A 10,621-nucleotide genomic window follows, 5' to 3' on the forward strand; every position below is an offset into this window, starting at 1 on the left:
TAATGTCAAACAAATAAGGAACTGAAAATATGTTTTTCCTAATTGGGTTGACTGAATCATTTTCTTCAAAATGTTAAAATTCAACCTTGACACAAAACCTGCTGAAATCCCTGTCGTAGAAAAGCGTTCATTGCTGATTTAACAGAATGTTGCAGAAGCCGAAGCACGTTTTCCATTTTCTCGTCATGAATGAACCAAATTGTTTGTTTTTTAAATTTTTCCTTGCCTGCTCGAGGACACTAGGGAAGTGCAACCCACTACCTTTCCAAGTGTCCTATTACAAAGCAGTCTGCCAGCTGATAATGGAAACCCTCCTTAGATAACCTTAACACCTGTCGATAACAAAAACACTGCAAATATGAAGGTGGCCAAAAAGGTGCTTTGAGTTCGAATCATTTGTCTTTGTGTTTTTTTCACAAGGAGCAGGATTGGGAATAGTCTCAGTGGGTATTCAGTCTTCTTAATGATGACACTGCAAGATACCAAGTCTTCGTAAAATTGTACTGACTGTGACTAACATGATGTTACATTTAAGAGGCTGTATGGTCTTTTTATTGGGTTTTTGTGTGTGTGTGTGTGTGTGTGTGTGTGTGTGTTTATATATATATATATAAACACATGAATGTAATAAAAAGGACTGAAATGTCCCAATTTTTAGAAGGCTCTCATACATTATGCATTCATTATGCATTACAGTTGTTTTGTTGACATTTCCCGAAATCTATGGTTATGAAAATAATCATTTTGGATTGAATAACTCATATGAAAAAACGTAGATAACAGTGTGACGTATTCCACAGTTTGTTCTTTAGGAGCAGAGTTTCAGGAGGAGTAGGAAAAATCAATCACACATTTGTTGAGGAAAAGTAAATGAAAGGCAGAGAAGATCTTATTCAGGATGTTGCTTCCTCTGAAAACACATAAATAAGTTTAAAGAGTGCACGCTCTCTGGCATTGCAGTTTTATGAAGCAAACTCGGCCCATCTGGTTCTGTGAGCGGCTTAAAACAAACAGAATTTATTGCAAACACTTCTTGAATCATGACTGAGGCAGACAGAAAAGCTTTCAACACAACATGTTTACAGCACGCTTGACTGTTTTTACAAAGTAGTTCTGTTTCTTAAAAAACGCTTTGAGTATTAAATATTGGCTCGTGACTCCGTTTATACTTTCAACAACATGATCAACATGATGTATCTTATTACTTCATACTTGCTGCCACAGCCCATTTGACCATTTTACCCAGGGGAATAATTAAAGGGGCGTTAAGTGATGTGTGTATTCAACTAGTAGAATTTACAACAACATGGCTGACCTTTTGCAATGACACAGAGGACAGACAAATCACCACTCCTCTCCAGCAGTCCTGTGAACGACCACTAAATTCAGAAATAGTCCCTATTGTAAGAGGTGATTTTGAAAGAAACATGGCTGCATTCCTATCAGCAAAAATATGGTTAAATGTGTGTGTGTGTGTGTGTGTGTATATATATATATACATATATATATATATATATATATATAGAGAGAGAGAGAGAGAGAGAGATTAAGGCTCTGGCGTTAGTTCTTTTACAAACACTGTGGATCTGCTCTTATGAAGCAGGTTGAACAAAAAAAGATGAATACATTTTAGATTACATAATTTACATATTGAGCAAAACTACATTTCTGTTGGGCAGTGGGCCCATCAGAGAATAAACACATCTGGAATGACCTACACAAACACAACAATGGACATCATGTTCCTCACACCTTCACACCGCTTGGGACGCTCTGTACCTCCTGCAGAGTATATATATATGTATATATGTGTGTGTATATATATATATATATATATGTGTGTGTGTGTGTCAATGACTTAAACATCTTTTTAAGGCCATCCCGTCAATGTGAACATGATGTAAACAGTTCCGACAACTGTACAGCTGGCAGAACTCAGGCTTCTCACTCATTATACATAGAGTAGACAAGTATTGGGAAGTTTAAATGCCCCTGGTCAAGACTTTTTCCTTCTCCTGACAAAATAATCATCAGCCATACTCTTCTTTTGCTTTAAACCACCTCAATAATGTAAGAATCAACATTTAGTGCTCTAAAGCAGTTCTTCATTTTTGTATCCCCAGCAATGATGAGCCAAGATAGCCGAACAATGGAGGCTGAAGGAGAGGGGGAGGAGGGCGGAGAGGATGTCTCCAGCACGGCGGGGCCTCAACTAGCTGGCAGTGTCACAGAGAGATCCAACAGCACATCCAACGGACGCTCCTCCCAGATACTCTACGTGATCACGTCCAGCCCCGGTAAACCGGAGCACAACATGCCAGGTCAGTGGGCTGGACACGGCGAGACCAACGGCCACAGCGCTAGTATGTTAACACCCATGATATACTGTACCTTCTTCTACTTTTGCAAACTGGCAGATTTCTTCGCTTTAGCTCCTATTAAGCATGGCCTGATTCATTAAGCATGGCCTGATTTTTTTTTAGAAAAGTTTCAAAGTCTTAGATTGATGAGATGCTTCTGGAAGCTTTGGCCCACAGTGATTTCCTCTGATCATGAGACACTAGTTTTTTCCCTGTAAGTGACTCATAACTGAAGTTACTTTGTGTCTCCCTGCTGATCACAATCAGGCCTCTAGTCAAAGCTACGCATGTGGACTGGCGTATTCTGTTCCTTTTTTTTTTTTTTTTACTGTTCTGTCTATTATTTCTTCCAAACGTTGAATGCTCTTCCTCAAAAAGCTATCAGATGTTTTTCTCAACCTGAAGTGAGCAGATGTGAAGTGATTAAGCATCCCCATTTCTTGACAATTTGCTGGCTGCTAATGCTGCTAACAAGTGTGTTAATAATTCTTCACCTGCTAATTTTCTCAGTCTGCTTCAATTTGTTTCAATAAACATGATTTGATATCTTATGTCTTCTTATTGTGTGGTTTCCTCTCTGCAGTGTGGACCATCTACGCTCTGGCTGCTCTCCTCATACTAACAGTCATAGCCATGGTGGCAAAGCTGCTGCTGCATATCACAGTCAAGTAAGTATGAGGATGTTTCAGGTGTGTGGCATCCCAGTGTGCCCCAAAAATTGTTTACGATTTTACAATTTTCTCTTCTTCATCTTTTTCTAATTTTCACTCTCAGGTCCCCAAACATCCCAGCAGTTAGCAGTTCAGACAGCTGCAGCCAGAGCACGGCATCTTCAGAGCCTTGGATCATTCTTTACCGACCCTCCACCATCTCCTTGTTCAAGAAGAAGCTAAAGAACCACCACGGAGACCTCAGCCCTCTGGTGGGCAACTAGCGCCACTGCTGCTTTCCACAGTCAACCAAACCCTACCACCACCCCGCAAATACTCAAGGGCCGTCAGATGCCAGGCCCTCAGACAATCAAACTCTATGAGGTGCTATGCTAACAAGCCAATAATTGAGTGGCTGAATGACAACTGACTGACTGCTACTAAATGGCCTGTGGGCCGAAGTGGCAGCACCCTTCCACCCTGCTCTGTAACGAAGAGGAGGAGGACAAGAAGGGCTGCCAGAGAACTCATTGTGGGAGAGGAGAGCAAAGAGGTGAATGGAGGAAGATCATCAGCTCTGACAACGATTCAAGGACGCTCTTATCATGCAGGGAGCTGTGCTTGTTCAGCCAGGCTCCATTTCCATCACCCACTGATGTCCCTCACACTCAGCATACCTCCAAAGCACCCTTCAAGACTGCAGGCTCACCAGTGGGAACTCAGCAAGGCCAGGTGCAGACAACAGCTGACTTTACTGTCTGTTTTTGAGTTTAGAAAACAGAAAGGTTTGCCTCTTTCTGGTGCATCACTATCACTGGTAACTAAATCTTCACTATATTAGGGAGAGGATCAAAAAATGGAGACTTGATATACACACATATATACCGTTTTTATAACTCTTTAAACTGCCTCATATGGATGATGAACATTTGCAGCCTAAAACTAGAATCCTCCCATCCAAAGAGTTGTGTATGTATTTGTCTCTAAGATTCCATATGCAATGTTTCTTTTTGTGTTGTTTCACATGACAGCTATAGCTTTCTAATGAGAGGACATCAGGATTTGGAAACATCATGTGGTAGATCTCACAGCACTTTGGGGATGAATTACTCAACGTAAAATAAAAAAAGATCATAGACAAGAGTCAACGCGCTCAACGACTTGTTCACTTAGCGCTCATGTGGATTTGGGTGGAGGGAAGAAGTAACGTTGTTCACTCGGGGGGTTGGGTGGTGCAGTTTGCAGACAAACTGCCATTTAGCGTGGCTTGGGAAGATCTGAGGACTTTTTCTGCTCAGTTGTGGGCGGGAGTCTTTCCGGTTTGATGGTGTTCAAGTGCCTTAAGGATCTCCTCTTTGCTTGTCTCAGATTCCAAACATCTGTGTCTTTCATGATGCAGACTGGGGTCCCTCGCAGGACTCTGCACTTCTTTAGAATCAGTGTGGATGATAAGGAATTTCAGTCCCGAAAAAAAGATTTCCACCACTGAATGTTAGGTAGAAATAATGACACATCTTGTACAGTAATGGAAAACATTTGTTAAGAGTTATTTTTAAACATTGTACACTCAACTTTACTTTTTTTGTTACAGGGTAGACATTAGATGATTCATTTTTGTGCCAAAGTGAGCACATGGCTTTTTGGAATCGAGCTCTTTGTGTAGTAACGGACAGCGCTTTAAATATGTTTGTTTTTAGAACTCTGTGTGTGCTCCTATGTGTAGTCTTGGACATTTATTGAACATATTGTTCACATTAAGTTGTCTTTTGATCACAAGGGAGGGGTGAATATTATTGTATATTACGTAATTCAGTGTGGTGGTGATGATGATATTTATGTCCTCTTTTTCATTTTGTGTCCCAGCAAAGCATTCCGTCAATGTGCTTTCGTCAACTGAGCTCAACAATTTAATACGATTTCGCCTCTCTCTAAGACAGCAATATACCGCCTCAATTCTATGAGACACTGCAGGCCTGGAAGCTTTAACCTGTCACCTTGATTTCAGGCCAAAAGGTTGAACGGAACAAAAGAAAGACAGATTTACAAAGGGGAGTAGTGGTGCTATGCGCAATCTGACAGCAGGTTTGCTGCTGTGTTGGTTTTCCTGTGCATTGCTGTGGCATTTAAACAACTTGTGAAAGGTCAAAATCCCCTGGTCCACTATGGGCATAGCAAGTGTCTCTTCCTGCTGTGGGATTAGATGTTGAAGTGTTCTAGAGCAAAAACGCTCTAATAACCGACATCATAAATAAAGAAACATCAATGCACTTAAATGAAATTCTACTTACAAGATGTAACAGGACTTATTCACTTTTGCATTGAGTTTTAGTAGGAAGAAGAAGCTAGTTTGTAATGTTTTGAGCACTTGAGACTGAAGGTTAAGTTTTGGATATGATGTGGCCTCACAGAGACTTCCAAGCAAACAGATGTCGTCATTCAAAAATGTCATAAAAACACAATTTCAATCATATTAGTTTTATTTTGAAATTAGACATTGATACAAATGTGACTCTGTGCTCTACCTGTGCTGCTCAACTGTAACTCATGTTAATTATTGCAAGACAAGAGTACATGCCCCTGGGTCTGTGATGTTCAGAGCAGCCCATGCGTATGGAGAGACAGAGAAGAGGGGTGAAAAGAGAGCCTCCATGTGAGAGCGATGGCAAATTAATGTGCGCCCAAATCAAACACATGCTAATGAAGTCTGGCAGGTTCCATCTAACAAGGGCATGTTTGTTTGGACAGCATGGTGGATTGTGCAAACATACATTCTATGTCCCATCCGGAAGTCAATCAGAAAAGTGTACTCTGTCTCCTGAGCTGTGGAAACAGTCTCAAAGCCCAACCTGGAGTGGATTTAGTGCTCTATGACATGAAAACAACAACCAGAAGCCTTGTGGGAAACAATCTGGAGGGGTCAAAACTTTGTTTTTCTTTCATGAAATTGTAAATAACAACATAGTGAAATGTTTAATTTATACAGTAAATTATTGTTATTTTGTATGTGAATGGGATATAATCTATCTTTTGTATAAGTGAAGTACCTTTGTAGTTTATTTAATGTGTCCTGGTTGCAAAATAAACACTGTATGCATGTTTCTTAAGCTTGTGTTGTGCTTTTTCTTGAGTTTTATTCCTTCCGTTTATTAAACTCCATTTATTACTCAATGGCACACGATATTACGTACCTAAAAAGCTGGATAGCATATGTGCCATAAAATCCCGAAATCCAGATCTAACTAATCCTGTGTATTTTTTTCATGTGAGAAAAAGGGATTCTGGATTTACGCATGGTGGGACATCTGCACCCCGTCAACTTTTTTCTTTCTTTCTGCTGAGCTAAATACTTATCAGATATGTGAAATGACTCCCAGACTCTTTGGAGATGCACACACACGGAGCGAGGATTTGGACGGCCATGTGTAACCTATTGGTTCCCCTCTGCAATGAGGTCAAGCATGCAACCTTCACGTTTGAGAGAGAAACAGCAGGAGTTGAGCTTTACAACTGGAACACCATGAGAAAACAAACACCCAGGGAAGGACTTGTAATAAGCTGGAACACTCGGGATGTATGCAATGATGATTTCCTAATTCATGAAAGGTGTTTCTGTGTTGCTTTCATCTTGTGCTCACTCTGAAACAGTTTATAGGCTGTTTTTTGTCTTTCCTAGAAAATGCAGCAGTGTGTGCTTGCTATTTGTTGGCAGGACGGCTTGATTGCCATGGAGAAGCAAAATAATCCTCTACTTGCAAGTACTTCATAAACACTCAGACAGATGTGCATTTGCTATAAGGAGGTTTACTGGTACCACTACCCTCATAAAGGATTGATATGTTTTACGATTAGGATCTAGACACTTTATATGTCACTAATAAACCATTACATGTTGAAAAGTCTTCTTTCATTGATGCAGACTGACTATTTGCCTAGTTCCAGCTTGCTACTAATTTATATTACAATGGTGAATAATGAAAGAGAGCCTTACTGTAAAGTAACTTTATAATAGGACTCAGTTGCATAGTGGTTGGTGCAGGCCCCAAGTACGGAGGCTGAAGTCCTCAGGGTGGCACCAAGCAGTTGCCTGCCTTGCCTGTTGAAAAGCAACACCTCTAAATATAACTAATGACATCAAAGGTTGCTATTGCCTCTTTTACCTAATATTATATACCAGCTTGTTAATGATGTTTAAAATATAAATAACTAAAGGGATTAACTAACTATAAGCCATTTTGAAACCGTCCTTTGTAAATTAACTGATGTTTCCTTATGAATGTCTTGGTTAAAAGTCCCAAATACTGATACATGGCACTTAAGGAACAATCACAATTATATTACACAAGACATAAGTACAAAATAAAAAGGCCTTATAGTGGAAGGGCTGTTTTTTCCCCCCCAGTCACTGAAGAATTAAATTAAAAATTGTTTATGAACACAGTAACACAACTTGTTTCTCAACAGTATGACGCTCTGGACTAAATACATATGTGATACAGATTTGGTAGCCAAATAAGAACTAAATCTGTGCACTGTATATTATCGAAGTGAAAACCAAATTCAAGCATGTTTCAACCATCACATTAAAATACTCACAAAGAAACTCATGGGTTTTTTCTCTGTTGTGTTTACTTTTCACACCACTTGTGATTTACTCAATGTTCACTTTAGGTACCTTTCTGTTACAGCTGCACAAAAGACATGATTTCCGTTATTTCTATACATAAAGTTTGATCTGCCCCTTATATTACCTAATTTCAAGGAAGATATTTTGTCCTGCTGCTGCAGGGGAAGCAGAGTATTCAAAAGATAATTCAGGATCACCTCATCCATCCACGCGTTTCTATTATTTAAAACAAGTCTGCCAAAGAGAAAAGCGCTGCACAAGGCAATATAACTCACCATATTCTGCCAATATTCACACCACATCAAAACACAGAGGAAATAAAGGTTATTTTTTCAATGACAACAAAAACAAATACTTCTCTACTTTGTAAACACTTTGAACTCAAGATTACTGAGGGCAGTTTTGCAGACACACATTCACAAAGAAATATTAAAATTTTGGTTGACAAAAAAAGTTTTAACCAAGAAATCAGTGAATTTGATCATTTATTTATCACATGACATTTATTTATCACACTTCAAACAAGCCGTTGATCAAAAATACTAACCTTCAACTGTATCTGAAAATAATTGATAGAAAACAGAAACACTGAGATTGAAAAAAAGCTTCCCTCCCTTTACATCCCATTTGAACATTTCTAATTCAAGTATTCCAACGTTTTTTTGTTGGCATATGAAGAATTCTTTACTCTTAATCACCAAGTCCTTCAAAACAGCTAAATAAAACAAAGCTCAGGGGGCCTTTGAGCGATGCCTGACAGACAACGCAGTCATAAATTGAAAGTGCCATCGGAACGACAAAGTACATGAACCCCTTGATGCATAAGCCAGTGCATAATATTTGATATGATTTTTGTAAAATGTTTTTTTTTTTTCTACCTTAGTGACTGTTAATATTTACAGTATAGATTATATTTGGTAAAGCAGATAAATTAACTTGATGTACTGTCAGAGATAAACACATTCCAGGACATGAATCTAAAGACAGCGTTGTCAGTGATCCTCTTACACCCTCTACTGGTAACATTTTGTTTGAGCAAAGTACCCCAATAACAACGCTTGGTAAAACCAAGGTACATTTCCATGCTAATTCAAATGTTTTGTTTGTCAAAAAGAAGCTGATACATACCTAACAATGTTTACTGAATATTTTTATTTAACTGTTGAGTACAAATTGCATTATTTTCCAACTGAGGTTTTGTCTGACCCTTTTCAAAGGTTCACAGACTGATATCGAATCTTTGTAGCTTTCTACACACCCTCCCATTGACTCTAAATGTTATTTTTTTCTCAGTAGCAATTGTGCAGATGTAACATTAATCCTTAGCTAGACTTGGAGCTGTATGATCATTCCCCTGGGTTCCTGTAAAAAAATAAGCCTTGGCCTGTAGTTCCCCCTTTAGTCAACCTTCCCATACCCAAGAAAAGTGGAGTGATGTAAACCGATCCTTCTGAACCCCGGTCGACCAGTAATAGAGGCAACAATAAGACAATACATGGTAGTGTCTGGTTACTGTCAGAATGAGAAAGTGAGAAGAATGGAAGACAATACCTGCCACTTTCTGCACTCAGGGTACTGAAGTCAGGTGGATTAGGAAAGAAGAACATTTAAGAAAGAAAAGGGAGCTAGTCTCCCTTGATGGATTTGAAAAAGATTTGTGTGAACAAGGTTTACTGGCTGTGCAGGAACTTGTCTGATTTGATCCGCTTCACTCTGCGATATTGCCTTTGACCCTGATGCAATTAAAGCACTCTCATGCCCTTCAGTGTTTTTTGACTGCATGCATTGGCCTGTATAATGCTTCAGATTTCCCTTTATTATTGTAGCATTATGCTGCTGAAAGCTGTTTATATACATAGTTTCATGTCTGTCTTCATGAAAGATGATTACAGGACTGAAAATAACCAAGAACCATTTGATAATTGTTTTGCCATTTAAGTCATTAACCATGCAAAAATGTCCAGCATCTGTAACGTGAGGTTTTGAAGTTTTTTATGTATGTACACAGTCTTTGCACTGACACTGAATTGAAATTCCTTCCTAAATGTATGTATTTGACATAGCAGCTGCGGCTCAGAAGATTGAGGGTTCAATCCCTAGCTCTGGCGAGCAACATGTCCGATGTGTCCTTGGGCAAGACACTTAACCCACCCCCAACCAGCTCAGGAGCGCCTGCCGGGGGCTGCTCTCTCACTCTGTATAAACCCCAAATTTCCCTTCAGAGATCAATAAAGTAAATCTTCTTTTAGGCGTTACAACATCAATTTAATGGGACAATTAGGCTTATTTCTTTGGAAAATGGTGAAATGATAAAACATAATTTCAGCCCTGAGTATTATTATAATAGCCTATAAAAACCTATTATTTAACTTGGTATAGGAATAACACTTCTTTTCCCAGGTAAATGTCACATGCAGTGAGTTGATCAATTAGCACTTTTTCAGAAATATAACTACATATATATACACATATGTATATATATATATATATATATATATATATATATATATATATATATATATATATATATATATATATACACACATACATACAGGCATACATACATACACATACAAGCAATGGTCATAAATCATACATATTTTAATAAATCCTTCTATATTTTACTAAAGAAAAAATAAACTGAACTAAACATTACCTTTAGGGATACAACATTTATAAAAAAACTGTTGTTTAAGACATGTTAAATCAAACTAGCAATACATTACGTTTGGTACTTACGTCTTTCGAATGACTAAAGAATAAATTAAATTTTTTGATGCAAAGTTAAAAGTATTGACAAATCTATCAGGTTTTGAACACATTATTGAGGCAGCGTGTCCAGTTTTCAAACAGGCAAATAAAATGTTCCTGAACGAAACGGGACAAAAAAATGTGTTGAAAATATCATAAGCTTATGATAAGTATCAAATATTTAAAAAATAATAATATTAACGTAAACACAACTGTCGCCTGTAAGTGACGTTGTG

General features: G+C 38.4%; 1 protein-coding gene across 2 annotated transcripts in view; it reads left to right on the forward strand.

Moving 5' to 3' along the window:
* Positions 1-6,114, forward strand: part of kremen1 (kringle containing transmembrane protein 1) — a 55,318-nt gene extending 49,204 nt beyond the window's left edge. The window contains exons 7-9 of one of the 2 annotated variants that reach the window (XM_079340270.1): positions 2,124-2,363; positions 2,944-3,028; positions 3,135-6,114. In XM_079340270.1, coding sequence (XP_079196396.1) covers positions 2,124-2,363; positions 2,944-3,028; positions 3,135-3,294 — 485 coding nt within the window. In that variant the 3' untranslated portion in view covers positions 3,295-6,114. The remainder of the gene's footprint in view (positions 1-2,123; positions 2,364-2,943; positions 3,029-3,134) is intronic. The other variant, XM_079340271.1, reaches the window with a different exon arrangement.
* The last annotated feature ends 4,507 nt before the right edge of the window (positions 6,115-10,621 follow it).

This window comes from Symphodus melops, assembly GCF_947650265.1.
Source record: "Symphodus melops genome assembly, chromosome: 1".
Lineage (NCBI taxonomy): Eukaryota > Metazoa > Chordata > Actinopteri > Labriformes > Labridae > Symphodus > Symphodus melops.